This window comes from Moschus berezovskii, chromosome 2 (genome assembly GCF_049115385.1).
Source record: "Moschus berezovskii isolate FMDL1 chromosome 2, NW_MosBer_1.0, whole genome shotgun sequence".
In the NCBI taxonomy this organism is placed as follows: Eukaryota; Metazoa; Chordata; class Mammalia; order Artiodactyla; family Moschidae; genus Moschus; species Moschus berezovskii.
In genome coordinates, this window is record NC_142461.1 from 14,662,399 (window position 1) to 14,677,384 (window position 14,986).

Sequence of the window (14,986 nt, forward strand, 5' to 3'; positions counted from 1 at the left end):
AGATACCACTACCCAGAGCCCTCTCAGACACTTCTTTATCAAAATTTTACTAGCCTCGGCTCAGGTACCTCCAGCTGAGCATCTCATTACAGAGCAAGGCCACTTCAGCCATTCGTAACAGCGCCACCCAAGCAGGAATTTCAAGGACAGCAGCAGAAATTAACCGCAAGGGAGCTATAAATCGTCTTCACCCCCTTTCCCCTCCTCCATACACTCGCTCTCTCAACTCACCCATTTTTTCACAGTCCACAAATGGATTACTCCCATACCTTAAAGACATCTGTGACATTTTCATCTGTTCATGTATTCACACTTTCCTTTGCCTGGAATTCATTCTCCCCTGGCTAAAATCTATCTTCCACTTTGAACTCTAATCCCACCTAATATTTACTTATCTTTGGGCATTTGTCACATTACATTCTTCATTACAGTTATCCAAAAACATTCCTTTCTTTTTTCCTCCTCCTTGATTATAAACTATCTATGTGACCTAAGTAACCTACTGCCCAGACACTGGAGATAAATATGTGATAATTTATGGAGAGATTTGTTTTGTTCTCATTCCTGCTGGTGATTTATCTCCCTACCCCCAAGAAGGCAGCCAAGCCCTAATGTTCCCTAAGCTGAAGTCTTCTAAGTTTCAAATCTAAAAATCAGCAGTTTTTAGGCACCCAGAAGACAATCTCCAGAAATGCTTTTGGAAAGCGTGGGCTTATTAGGGAAACAGATCCAGAAGGAAAAGGGATGAGAGCGAATGCTTTTAATGAGAGAAGCAAAAATAATCTGTGGGGGGTGGAGGGTTAGAGAAGGTACCAAGTGTTAGAGTTTATGGAAGGTAAAGACCTAACCTTCATTTGCATATAGCAGCCCAGGATAAGGAGTACGCTGTGGGAGACTGTCCACTATAATACCTTGGCCTTGAGAGCTGTGGTAAGGGTCTATCTCTTCGAGTAAGTGTGGAAAGATGATTTACAGTGACAAGCAGGAGGATTAGCACTCAAATCAGTAGAAGAAGCCACCCGAATGATGCAACCAACACAGATTAAAGAGCTGGCCTCTACCTCACTTTTTTTGTGAAGGAACAATCTGCAGAAAGCAGTACTATATGCAGAGGGTTAAAATGCTTCACCTTTCAGACGACTTCTCTGATCAACAACCTACTATACGGGAAACGACAGGATACGACTTCTTGGATTCCCTGCTTCGGTCTGGGGCCCTTTTCCTGGCTGGATATCAGGTCTCCGATCTGAACCCTCCCTCTTAGTTTAACTCCTCCAATAGCCTTCAGTCTTTCCACTGACCAGTCCTTCCTCAACGGCCCCCTCCACCCCTGGCCGCATCTCCACCCCTCAACCCTACGTCACACTCTCCCTTAGTCGTTCCTTCTTCACGCTAATCTCCCTTGTGCCTCTCACCCTCGTCTCCTTCTGCCCAGTCAGCCCCAATTCTCTCTCCTTCCCCTCTCGCACCCCGCGGGAGGGTCTCCTTTCATTCTTCAGTAACCACCCTCCTCCCCACCGCGCCCCTGACCCACCCCACTGAGTACTGGCACCCCCCCCCATCACCACCACCACCGCTCAGCCGTTGGAGGAGGCGTGGCCCCGCGAGTAACAGGTCTCCCGCCCCACACTCCGCGGGCTCGCGCGCAGACAAAGACATTCCACAGCCCCCGCCCTCTCCGTGCGCCCGGCCAGAAGAGGGAGGAGACACGTGTCCCGCTAGCGCCGAGTCACGTGGAGAAGAAACGGACCGAGCCCGCGGCCTCCCGCGCACGCGCACAAGTACCCGGCCTGGAGGGCTCGGAGGGAAAACGGGAGCGGGGAGGCGACTTCTTCGGACTCCGCGGCGCTGCGCAGGCGCCGTGGCCCGACCGGGGACTTTGTTCTCCGCGGAGAGACCCAAGGGCGGTGCCGGTGGCTGGCTGCGCACGCGCGCCGCCTCATTTCCGGTGCTCTCTTTTGCTGGGTCGCTCGGGTCGGCTTCGGTCGCTGTTGCTCCCGCTCTCCCACCCCCGCCAACCGCCGTCGCTCGGGCCTCCGCCGCTACCGCGTCGCTTCCTCGATCCCTTGATCGCACATCTTTCCCAATGCAGCGCCGGGACGACCCCGCCGCGCGCATGAGCCGCTCTTCGGGCCGCAGCGGCTCCATGGACCCCTCAGGTGCCCACCCCTCCGTGCGTCAGGCGCCCCCTCGGCAGCCGCCGCTGCCTCACCGGTCCCGGGGAGGCGGAGGAGGGTCTCGCGGGGGCGCCCGGGCCTCGCCCGCCACGCAGCCGCCACCGCTGCTGCCGCCCTCGGCCACCGGTCCCGACGCGACAGTGGGCGGTCCAGCGCCGACCCCGCTGCTGCCCCCCTCAGCCACTGCCTCCGTCAAGATGGAGCCGGAGAACAAATATCTGCCCGAACTCATGGCCGAGAAGGACTCGCTCGACCCGTCCTTCACTCACGCCATGCAGTTGCTGACGGCAGGTAAGCGGGCCCTCTGGGGTCCCTCTGGGTCGCCCGGCCACCCGGGAGCATGGGTGGTAGCGGCTTTGTTCCTCTTGCTTTCCGTCCCCTGAGGACCTAGGCAGTCGTGGACTCCTCTCATCCTCATCTTCGGAAGCTTACGATTCCACGTTCCCATCCCGGCCCAGAGTGCGAGGGAGAATTTCTAGGCTGCAGTGGAGGCCCGGAGGGAACTTGGCGATCTCTTAGCGCAACGATCTTGATGGATAAATGCCGCGTTCCCCGCCCCCTTGGCCGACCCTTCCGCCTCCCCTCTTGCAGCTGCCCTGCGCTCCAGAGTGCTCAGATTCTTCCAGAAAGGAACCTTCATCTCCCGCTTCCCCCAAAGGGGACGCTTGTTTGATCGCGCGTGGCGGTCGGCGCCTCAACTGAAGAGTGTAGGAGGTGAAGACAGCCTGAGCCGGGAGGGACCGTGGCGGGGCGGGGGGCGAGGTGAGATGGGGTGAGACTGAGGTGCCCTGTCCAGCGCTCCGCGGCCGCCGGGGCTGGGTGAGACTTAGCGGTAACTGGAGCTTGAGTTGCTTGGACGCAGAAGCAACCTGTGGGAATCCGAGCTTGAGGTTTTCCGAATCGTATTTACGACCTCGGCTGTTAAGATGGTCATTTCTGCCGAGCCAGATGTTTTGGAGCCCTTTATTTTATAATGTGTGTTGTGCATTCAAGAAAGGGGGAAAAAATAAGCCTAGAGACGGTGAAGGGGTGATAGAGGGAGGTTAAGGATGGTTTGCGTGGCATTCGCAATCAGAAGCGGGGAAATGACAGAAGTTTGCGTGGCCTCCTCCCCCGCTCTCTTCAGTACTGAAATAGATAAGGAATAGTCTTTGTTCTCTGTCTGGAGACTAGCGCTCCCTTTTTGCTGAAAACTAGCCATCGTCTGGTCGCTGTGAATTCTCCCGAAAGCCGCCTATTTTGCCTTCTCTTCTTGTTAAAACGGTTTAATAAGAGTGTCTTATGATACCTAAATTTTATAAGCGAATAAAAATTCAAAACCTTCCAACACTGAGTGAGTAGTTGGACTCTTTGGCAGGATTGAAATAATGGACAGGTCCCATATTAAAATATCTTTTCCCTTCCGCTTGTTCTTTGTCTCCCAACATTAGAGGAGATCTTTACTTTTAAACTGTAAACAAAGCCCGAGACATTCAAGAATAACATTTAAATAAACTGCTTACGGTTTCAACTCTGTGCTTTGCTCTTCTATAACACAGTCAGATTGTTTGAAACATTACTGTTCATTGTATTCTTCTGGCAAACTCTTTGAGGGCAAGGAAATCTTTTTTAATCTTCATGTTTTTCGTATTGTCTTGCATATAGCAAATAACCAGTTGTTTGAATCTGAAAGCAAGCACACGTAGGTTCAAGAACCTCAAACAATGATAAAAGTTGAGTGGGTCTTATTTTTATTTTCTTGCATCTTCGATCAGTCCAGATTAAATGTGTGAGAATGAAATAACAAACTTTAGAACTGTAAGGTGTTGACTTGAGTTTGAAATTCTAGCTCTTGACTAGTCATCTACTCTTGGGAAACTTTCTGAATCTCACTAAGCTCATCTGTAAAGTGGGGTGATGAGTTGTGAGGATTAAATGTTGTATAAAAAGCTCTGGCACAGTTTCTTTTGACCTATAATCATTAGATAATAACTTGCCACCAGTTTTCTCCTAGTTGTAAATTCGTGGTACTGAGTTAGGATGAAAACGCAAAATTTTTCTTTCTATTCTACACACATCAGGTGTCCAGTGCTAGTCTAGTCTTTTAAGTAAAATATGATTTCTTAGGATAGCTATCAAAAACTTAATCCTTATAGTGAAGGTGTTAGTTGCTCAGTCGTGTTGGACTCTTTGTGAACCCATAGACAGTAGCTTACCAGGCTCCTCTGTCCGTGGGATTCTCCAGGCAAGAATACTGGAGTGGGTTGCCATGTCCTCCTCCAGGGGATCTTCCTTACCCAGGGATGGAACCCAGGTCTTCTGCATTGCAGGCAGATTCTTTACCTTCTGAGCCACCAGGGAAGCCTGATCCTTATAAGTTACATAAAATTTTCACCTCTCTCTTACTGCTTAACTTTTGTCACAAGAGAGCGTGCTTTAATTTTTTTTTTAATTTGAGCTTTTTTTCTGTCTCACTTTTTTAAAAATTTATATATAATTTATTTGACTGTGTCAGGTCTTAGTTTCCACCAGTAAGCTTCTATTTCTTCGTGGCATATGGGATCTTAGATCCCAGGGCCAGGTATCAAACCTGGGTCTCCTGCATTGAAGGATGAATTCTTAACCACTGGATGACTGGAGAAGTCCCAAGCCTTTTTTATGTCTTTTTTTCTTTAACCAAATTGAATTTTAATTGGAGAAAGGGGGTTGAGGTACTGCTGGCTCATTGAGAGAACTGACTTGGGAAACATGAATACTTCTTAATATGGATGTGCTGGGCTTAGTGGTTCAGTCATGTCCGACTCTTTGCAACTCCGTGGACTGTAGCCCTCCAGGCTCCTCTGTCCATGGGGATTCTCCAAGCAAGAATACTGGAGTGGGTTACTATGCCCTCCTCTAGGGATCTTCCCAACCCAGGGTTTGAACCCAGATCTCCTGCATTGCAGGCGGATTCTTTACTCTCTGAGCCAGCAGGGAAGCCCAAGAATACTGGAGTGGGTAGCCTGTCCCTTTTCCAGGGGAACTTCCAGACCCAGAAATTGAACCTGGGTCTCCTGCATTGCAGGCAGATTCTTTACCAGCTGAGCTACCTGGGAAGACTCTTAGCGTGGATAAATGATATATGTTGGATCCAGCTTTTTTCTGAGTATAGTTAATTTAAGATATTTTTGAATGATCTGGAAAAGGGATTGTAGTAAAGTTGACCAATTGTGAGGAAATGAGACAGAGAAGACGATAGTAGTTAAACTCTGTGATGAGGATAAGTGTAGGAAAAATATGACTAACACTGTGCTGGATGCTGGACACTGGTCTGAGCACTTTACATCAACTATTGACCTTACTAAGAGAAAGTTGCTCTTATTACTCTTATCTTTATTTCTACATATGAGGAAACTAAGGCAGGCAGAATAAATAATTTGCCTAAGGTAGCAAAATCAATAAACAACATAAGGAAGATTTGAAGTCAGTTTAAGTCGGGATCCTCAAACCTAAACCTCTTTGCTCACCACTCCCCCATCCCTCACTATAGTGCCTGCAACAAATTATACTCAAAAAAATTTTTTATGTGTGCTAAAATATTAAAAGAAAATCTGAATACATCATAGTCTAGCCAGTGGATCAGTGAAGGTGCCAAGACCAAGACACAGAAGCAGGAGGAAACCCAGAGAGTATAGCACTTGGGACTGTGACTCCTCCAGGCAACTCTGCCCCTTTCCCAAGAGGTGCCACAAGACCCAGACCACTCTTGCCTTCACAGCCCTCTCTCTCCCTTTCCCAGCTTAACCTTATTTTGTACTTATCAGCATCTGACGCACCATATGTTGTAGTTAATGTGTTTGCTTGTTGGCTACCCCCTCTTTATGACCGGAATGTCATCTCTACCAGGGCAGGGATCTTTTGTCTGCTTTGTTCACAGCTGTGTCTTCTGTTCCTTTAAGAGTACTGCAGAGAGTGGCCTCTTACTAAATAGTTGGTCAATGAATATTCATCTTCATTGGATGATGGAAAAATATCAGCACAATTCTGAAGGATTTTGATTTTGAATATAGACTTCTATATTAGCCAAACTGATAATCAACTGTGATGACAATTAAATGCGTTTGCAGATGTACAAGGACTCTCAGGGTACCCATGCTTGTTTTCTGAAACAAATAATTTATCATATTATTTGTGTTAAATACTTACATAATAAACATAAGATGTTTTTATATATATCAGTGTTCTTTTTCTACTTTTTATATCTAGGAAAATATAAGTCAGTATAAATGACTCAGGAATAAGTAAACATTCTGAATAGATTAACAATCCCCGGATGATCTTGAAAGGATACTCAGCAGTTCATTTTCCAAAAGCACTCAATGCAGGGACTTCCCTGGTGGTCCAGTGGTTACGAACAACTCTATGCATCCACTGCCCAGGGCATGGGTTTGCTCTCTGGTTAGGAAACAGATCCTGCATGCAGCATGGCAAGGCCAAAAAAAAAAAACCCACATAAGTTCAGGATATTTCCAAACAAAAACCTATTGAAATTTCAAAATAGTTAATTTCTGTATTTCATTTACAATGTGCTATAAAAGTACATCTTTTTTGATGTATTAAAATACATCTAAGTCATGTCCGATTCTTTGTGACCCCATGGACTGCAGTCAGCCAGACTTCCCTATCCTTCACTCTCCCCGTAGTTTGCTCAAACTCACATCCATTGAGTTGGTGAGGCTATCCTACCTTCTCATCCTCTGTCACCCCCTTCTCCTGCCCTCATTCTTTCCCAGCATCAGGAATTTTTCCAGTAGGTCAGCTCTTTACATCGGGTGGTCAAATATTGGAGCTTCACTGACAGTCCTTCCAATGCATTCAGAGTTGATTTCCTTTAGGATTGACTGATACAATCTCCTTGCACTCCAAGAGGCTGTCAAATGTCTTCTCCAGCACCATAATTTGAAAGCATCAGATCTTCGGCACTCAGCCTTTTTTATGGTCCAACTCTCACATCTGTACATGACAACTGGAAAAACTGTAGCTATGATTGTACAGACCTCTAGCAAGACCTATTAAACCCAAAAAGTGGAATTGCAGAGGAACTATAGACCAAATACGGAGAAGGCAATGGCACCCCACTCCAGTACTCTTGCCTGGAAAATCCCATGGACGGAGGAGCCTGGTAGGCTGTAGTCCATGGGGTCGCGAAGAGTCTGATACGACTGAGCGACTTCACTTTCACTTTTCAGTTTCATGCATTGGAGAAGGAAATGGCAACCCACTCCAGTGTTCTTGCCTGGAGAATCCCAGGGACGGGGGAGCCTGGTGGGCTACCGTCTATGAGGTTGCACAGAGTTGGACATTACTGAAGGGACTTAGTAGCAGCATAGACCAAAAATGGCTGTCTGTGTCCACGGTTTCTTCATGTATATGAATTCAACCAACAGTGAATCAAAAATATTCAGGGATAGGGGTATTCCAAAATTTCCAAAAAACAAAACTTGAATTGGCTTTGCAGTGGTTTACCTTGTGTTTACAACTATTTACATTGTATTGGACATTATAAGTAATCTAGAGATGATTTGAAGTACACAAGAGGATGTGTGTAGGTTATCTACAAGTACTACATCATTTTATATAAGGTACTTGAAATCCTCTTATTTTGTGGGTGTGGTCCTGGGACCAATCTTCTTGGGACACTGAGGGATGTCTTTGTAGGTGTGAATATAAATACTAGGAAAGAAAGAGGCAGAATTTACCATTTGCAACAACTTCATGGTTGTTTATCTAGGAAGGTAGTAATGTATGGGGAATATGCTCAAACTTTTGTTCGTGAATATCTCAGTAATAAAATGGTGTACCTTATTTCATCATTGATTGGATACTGAGAAGTTTTCAAAATGAAATACTTACACAGCAGTGGAAATGAAAACTGTAGCTGAATGCCACAACGTGGAGAGATCTTAGGAACCCGATGTGAGGTGAAAAGGTCAGTCCCATCAGGCTTTATCCGTGAGGCATGATGTTGTTTTTATGGAACTTGTAATCAGCAAAATTAACTAAAATACTGTTAGCATGCATAAATTTCAGATAAAGCAGTTTTTAACAAAACTGAACATGTGTTTACCACACGACTCAGCCATTATACTTGTGGGCATTTATCCCAGAAAAATTAGAACTCACATTCATAGGAAACCTGTACAGGAATGTTCATAATAGCTAAAAACTGGATATAAGCCATATGTGTCCAGTTGATGAATAGTTTCGCTGTGGTACATCCATACCATGAAATACTTCAGTTCAGTCGCTCAGTCGTGTCCGACTCTCCGCGACCCCATGAATCACAGCACGCCAGGCCTCCCTGTCCATCACCAACTCCCGGAGTTCACTCAAATTCATGTCCACAGAGTCGGTGATGCCATCCAGCCATCTCATTCTCGGTCGTCCCCTTCTCCTCCCGCCCCCAATCCCTCCCAGCATCAGAGTCTTTTCCAGTGAGTCAACTCGTCGCATGAGGTGGCCAAAGTATTGCAGTTTCAGCTTTAGCATCAGTCCTTCCAATGAACACCCAGGATTGATCTCCTTTAGAATGGACTGGTTGGATCTCCTTGCAGTCTAAGGGACTCTCAAGAGTCTTCTCCAGCACCACAGTTCAAAAGCATCGATTCTTCGGTGATCAGCTTTCTTCACAGTCCAACTCTCACATCCATACATGACCACGGGAAAAACCATTGCCTTGACTAGATGGACCTTGGTTGGCAAAGTAATGTCTCTGCTTTTTAATATACTAGTCAACAGTAAAAAAAGAAATGAACTATTAATAAATGCAGCAACTTAAGATATCTCAAGAAATTGAGGGGGTGGGGGTCAGGCCTCCCAGCTTGTAAGATCTTAATTCCCTGACCAGGGACTGAACCCCAGCCCTGGCGGAAAAGCATCAAGCCCTAACCACCAGACAGTCAAGGAATTCCTTCAAGAGAATTATGCTGAATGAAAAAGCCAATCCGAAAAGATTCAGTTCAGTTCAGTCGCTCAGTCGTGTCCGACTCTCCGCGACCCCATGAATCACAGCACGCCAGGCCTCCCTGTCCATCACCAACGCCCGGAGTTCACTCAAATTCCTGTCCATCGAGTCGGTGATGCCATCCAACCATCTCATTCTCTGTTGTCCCCTTCTCCTCCCACCCCCAACCTTTCCCAGCATCAGAGTCTTACATACTGTATAATTCCATTAACATTCTTGAAAAGACAAAATAATTGAGTTGGAGAACATCAGTGATTGCCAGTGTGAAGGAGAGAGGAAGGGAGGTGGCTGTGCCTATAAAAGGGTAGTGTGAGGGATCTTTGTGTTCTGTACTGTACTGAAATTCTTCTGTACTGACACTGGTGGTGGTCACATGAATCTGATTAAATTATATAAAGCTAAGCACACACACATGCGTGCACACACACATATGTACATGCAAAACTGGTGAAATCCAAATAAAGTCAGTAGATTGTATTTTCATTTTTTGGTTATGATATTGTATTATAGACCTGCAAAATGTTATCATAGAGAATAGTGGGTGAAGGATATAGGAGATCTCTTTTATTTCTTAAAACTGCATGTAAATCTATAATTATCTTAAGATAAAGTGGTTTGTTTGTTTTGTTTTGCTTTTAAAAGGAAAAAAAGCCCTAAACTGTAAGTTGTACCTTAAGAAAGAGATTTGGGAGACCATGGTCAATAGACCATGATAGAGTTTGCCATTGTCTTGGAATATGGGAGTTGAACCTCTCTTAGAGGGCTCTTAATTCAGGCTTTGAAGAATTTTTTTTTTGAGCCAATACCCACCCTTAGTCAACATTGTATGTGAAATATCGTCTGTTTTTCTGGGGAGCTAGTCTGTAAGGACTCATGACCCTAAATAAAATAAAAAATGTAAAGCTCTGTGTTCTTGCTTTGTGTAATAAGTAATTTGAAAAATGAAAAGAATGGAGTGGCTTTATGCAAAGTTAATAAATTTACTGGACTTGTGAATCTAGAAGGATTTACCAACAGACAAGATACAGGGCAGAGAACTATAAACTTGGGAATGGTAAAGTTATATGAATTGTTAAGGGAAGTTGGGAGTGTTAATGGTATATTTCTTTAATTTTATATATGTTTATAGATGCCTGTTGTCTGTTCAGTTGCTCAGTCATGTCCGACTCTTTGCGACCCCATGAATCACAGCACGCCAGGCCTCCCTGTCCATCACCAACTCCCGGAGTTCACTCAAATTCACCTCCATCGAGTTGGTGATGCCATCCAGCCATCTCATTCTCTGTCGTCCCCTTCTCCTCCTGCCCCCAATCCCTCCCAGCATCAGTCTTTTCCAGTGAGTCAACTCTTTGCATGAGGTGGCCAAAGTATTGGAGCTTCAGCTTTAGCGTAAGTCCTTCCAATGAACACTCAGGACAGATCTCCTTTAGGATGGACTGTCTATTAGGCATTATATTATAAATGGCAGACAGTTCAGTGATGAGGGGGTCCAGAAATTGTTGCTAGCAGGGGAAGGAGTGCTGTTGTTAGATGTTTGAACTGAATGCATTGATAGTCTGGAGGAGGGCGTGACACCTGACCATTTGGAGCAGATACCCTATGAATCTTGCCCTTCTAGAAACACCATCTCTGGATGCCTTAGTCAGAAAATCATGACTGTCTTGCTCCTTATGTAGCATTTATTAAATGTTCAGTTAATGGATTGTACATGATAGTCATTTTTAGTTAAGCCAGTCCAGTTGATTAAATCTGTATATAGTTTTTTCAAGCTTCTCTAGTATTAATATTTTTCTATTCATGAAATCTTTTTTCTGTTTAAAAAAAAAATCTTGCTTTTTGAAAGTAAGAAGGAAGACTGAGGTTTAACAACTTGCCCCAAAGTCACACAGCAAACATGTAGCAGAGTTGGGACTCACACCCAGTTCTGTTTAGCATCAAAACTCAGGTTCTTTCCTCTCAGACATACATTTAAGAAGCAGTTCTCATCCTTTGGCACTTACAATCTGGTTGTGATAAGGCCTACCAAAAAAAGGAAAGATTAAGTTATAGTAGAAGAAATGCCACAAGACTGGTTGAATTTGCTAACTGACATACAGAATAACCTGGATTTAAATACCTGCTCTGTCATTAATTTTGTGATGTTGGACAGGATTTCTTCACCTGTTAAGTGAGGATAATCCTCATTATAAAGACAAAGGGAAACCCAAAAGGGTAAGGTAATGATTATTGTCAGCATCTGACTCTAAACCAAACAGGTCACCTCTCTGTGTTGTTTACAGGATACTTTTTCTTTCTTTGACTCTTGGGACATTCAAGGTCTCCAGAGACCCAAGTAAAGATCTTTTAAAGGAGTCAGTTTCACAAAGATAGTCTAGAACTACTTTTGCCTATGGGTAAGGCATTTTTAGGAAGCTTCACCTTTTTTTTTTTTTTTCTTCCATTTACAGCCTGCTTGTTAGCTCTCCATAAGAAGTGAGGGCAAGGAGAGAAATTGAGAAAGAAAAAGATCAGGCAGCTGAACATCTGAGGTGTCGATAGAGCCCTTTTGTTGCATTTAGCTGGATGACAGTGTCTGGGTGTATAAGCTGAACTTCCCAAAACTTTACAGAATCAGCTCTTTTTTTTCTCTTAAATAAAGTGTGCCCCTCTCTCCCTACTGAGAGGCTATAATAAAAGCGTGAGGTTTGAAGTTAGAGAAAGCCTGGGTTTTAATCCTTATTTGGGTACTACTTCAACAGCTTTCTGACTTAGAGATTTAACTTCTCGAAGTTTATTTCTTCAGTTGCAAAATAGGGATAGTACCAGCTGCTTCACCCACTAATGTTTGAGTATAAATGGGGTCATATTTGTATAGAATTTGATGCATTGTAGGCACTGAATAAAGGATTGGTCCTTCCGCTTCCAAAAGTGGAAGGTGACCCTCTTTGAAAGCTCACATTGCTTCTTTTGCTTTCTAGGCTAACCCTCTGATTGATTTATTTTTTCAATCCTGTTTTATTTAAATCATTGTTCTCTGAATTCTCTAAAAAATGCTTTAACATTATTTTTTAAATTGTAAGGTAAGTGGACAACGGGATCCTAATTAAATCTACCTCGTTCAAAACATAGCAGAAGGATCTGTGTTTTAAATTTTTGCTTATTTATTATTTTTATTTGTTTGTGCCAGGTCTTAGTTAGGGTGTGTGGGATCTAGTTGACCGAGCAGGGATCAAACTCCGGGCCCCCTGCATTAGGAGCAGAGTCTTAATTAAACACTGGACCACCAGGGAAGTCCCGGATCCATGTTTTAGAAAGGCCTTATATTCACAGGGCACATTTCATTGATAATTAAACCTTTCTACTGGGTTAGATTTTTGCAGCCCTGCTTCCTGTGGGAATACAGATTAACAGATTTCGAGTCTTAGCTTCTTGTTCTGACTAATTAAAGTTTCTGGAAAGTGGTATAAAGTACAGCTGAAGGGCCTAACTAGATGGCAGCAATTAGAACACACAGAGACATAGATGAGATGATGTATATAACTAGTTCCGCATTTTTAGAAGCTCCTCAGTGGTGTATTCTGATTTGAAATGTGGCATCTTTGTTCCTGTAGGACATTTGAAGATTTTAAGTACCCAGTTTACTAGTCCAGAAGCTCTAGAAGAGGTGTGTTCAGAGATGGTAGCTCAAAACCAGTGACTGCAAAGTTAATATTAGCAGTAAGTGGGAAGGGGTGGAGGTCAGGATACACAGTAAACAAATAGGGTGTTGAATGAAGCGTTTAGTCTGTTGATTGTAAGGTCAAATTTGCTTTCTACTCCAGGCAATGAAAAATGGGAGTGCAAAGAGCACTGTCACTTAACAGTTCTTGTAAGTGTATAACATCTCAATTTAGGCTTTTTAATAAACAGAGAAGCCTTCAGTTTGGAATTCTGAACTCTGTGAGTCTCAGTAACTTTCCTTCGTCTGTGTACATCATAGCTAGATTTAGTCTAAACAGTTATTTTTAAAGTTTGTTAAAGGTTTAGATTTGCAGCATGTGTTTGAAGTATTATGTCTTTATATACTGGTCTGCCAGGCTCCTCTGTCCATGGAACTCTCTAGACAAGAATACTGGAGTGGATTGCCATTTCCTTCACTGAAGGATCTTCCCAACTCAGAGATCGAACCTGGGTCTCCCACATTTGAGGTGGATTCTTTACCGTCTGAGCCACAAGGGAAGCCCATATATTGAACTAGTGGTTTTCAAAGTGTGAACCTTATTAGGGCAGCAATATCAGCATCACCTGGTCACAGTTTTAAATGCAGATTCCAAGCACAATCCTAAATGCAATCCCATACTGGGATTGGGTCCCAGCAGTCTAGTTGAACAAGCCATCAAGGTGATTCTGCTGCATATTGAAGTTTGAGAACCCTTATTTTAAAATTATAGAAGATAGGGACTTCTCTGCTGGTCCAGTGGTTAAGACTCTACGTTGCCAGTGCAGAGGGCACAGATTTGATCCCTGCTTGGGGAACTAATATCCCACACGCCCCTCAGCATGGCCAAAAAGTTTTTAAAAATATGGAAGATAGAAACACTGAAAATGTCATATAAGCAGAACATTGTGTTAGTTAGAGTGTTCTACTGATTTTAGGGCATATAAAAATTTTTTTTATTCTCAGTGGACCATAGTATAACATTTTAGTTGCTGGTATTCATTGCCTCCATGCTCTGCCCCCGTCTCTGTTAATACTCCTGTTGTAGCTGTTAACTATTCTTCATTGCCAACTTCGTATACTGGGACCCCTTGTATATAGACATATAGACATAGTGGAGATTGGGACCATGTCTGACTGGTTGTGTGGTTTCTCCTGTACTTTACAGGGCCAGGTGCCTGGCCCTTAGTAAGTTTTCCATGGTGCTTAGTGATCATACCTACATCTGTCCCTTCATGTGTCTCACCATAGGAAGCACTCAAACACTTGGAATCACTGAATGAATGGAGTTTCCTAATGATAGGAATCTTTTGGGATACTGAGGTTCTAGCTGATAAAACTGTCTTAACCTGTGAATTGAAATTACATTGGTGCATTTTTTCCTTTAGGACCCTGAGTGAATTTGGGCTAGAGAGTGTTAAATAGATATTAAAACACTTCCTAAGAAATGTGCTTTTAGGACTTCCCTGGTGGTCCAGTGGTGAAGACTCCAGACTTCTGCAGAACTAAGATGGGGGCAGAACTAAGATCCTGCATGGTCAAAAGGAAAAGCAGAAAGAAAGAAACAGGCTTTAATTGGCATATTTTATTTATTTGCCTATGCCAAGTCTTAGTTGTGGCATACAGCATCTTTTTAATTGTCACATGCAGGATCTAGTTCGGTGACCAGGGATCAAACTCAGGCCCCACTGCATTGGGAGAGAGGAGTCCCAGCCACTGGAACACCAAGGAAGTCCCTGCATGTTATTTTATTCCGTCTTTATAGCAACCTCTTGAAGTAGATATTGCCTCCATTTTACAAATGAGAACATCAACGTTCAGAGCAGTTAAACTTTTCAGAGTTCGCATAACTAGTGAGTGGCAGAGTAAAACCCAGGTCTTTCAAACTTTTAAGGACTACTACTATCCAAAGCACTACTGTTAACAAAATTTTAATAGGACTCTAAGTTGTGTATTTAAATTAACTTTGTCTCTTCATTAAGATACAACTTTGGGGACTTCCCTGGTGGTCTAGTGGTTAAGAATCCACCTGCCAATGCAGGGTCATGGGTTTGATCCCTGGTCCAGGAAAATTCCACTTGACTCAGGGCAGCTAAGCCCATGTACCACAACTACTGAGCCCCCTCACCTTGGGGCTGTGTCCGCAGCAAG

The 14,986-nt window shown here is 43.9% G+C and overlaps 1 protein-coding gene across 2 annotated transcripts in view; it reads left to right on the forward strand.

The window, feature by feature from the left end:
• Positions 1-1,827: 1,827 nt before the first annotated feature.
• The window catches only part of KHDRBS1 (KH RNA binding domain containing, signal transduction associated 1), a 35,147-nt gene continuing 21,988 nt past the window's right edge, over positions 1,828-14,986 (forward strand). The window contains exon 1 of one of the 2 annotated variants that reach the window (XR_008682038.2): positions 1,828-2,468. Coding sequence is in view for 1 of the 2 variants with exons in the window: in XM_055396898.2 (XP_055252873.1) it covers positions 2,087-2,468 (382 nt within the window). In the remaining variant the exon portion in view is untranslated. The remainder of the gene's footprint in view (positions 2,469-14,986) is intronic. The other variant, XM_055396898.2, reaches the window with a different exon arrangement.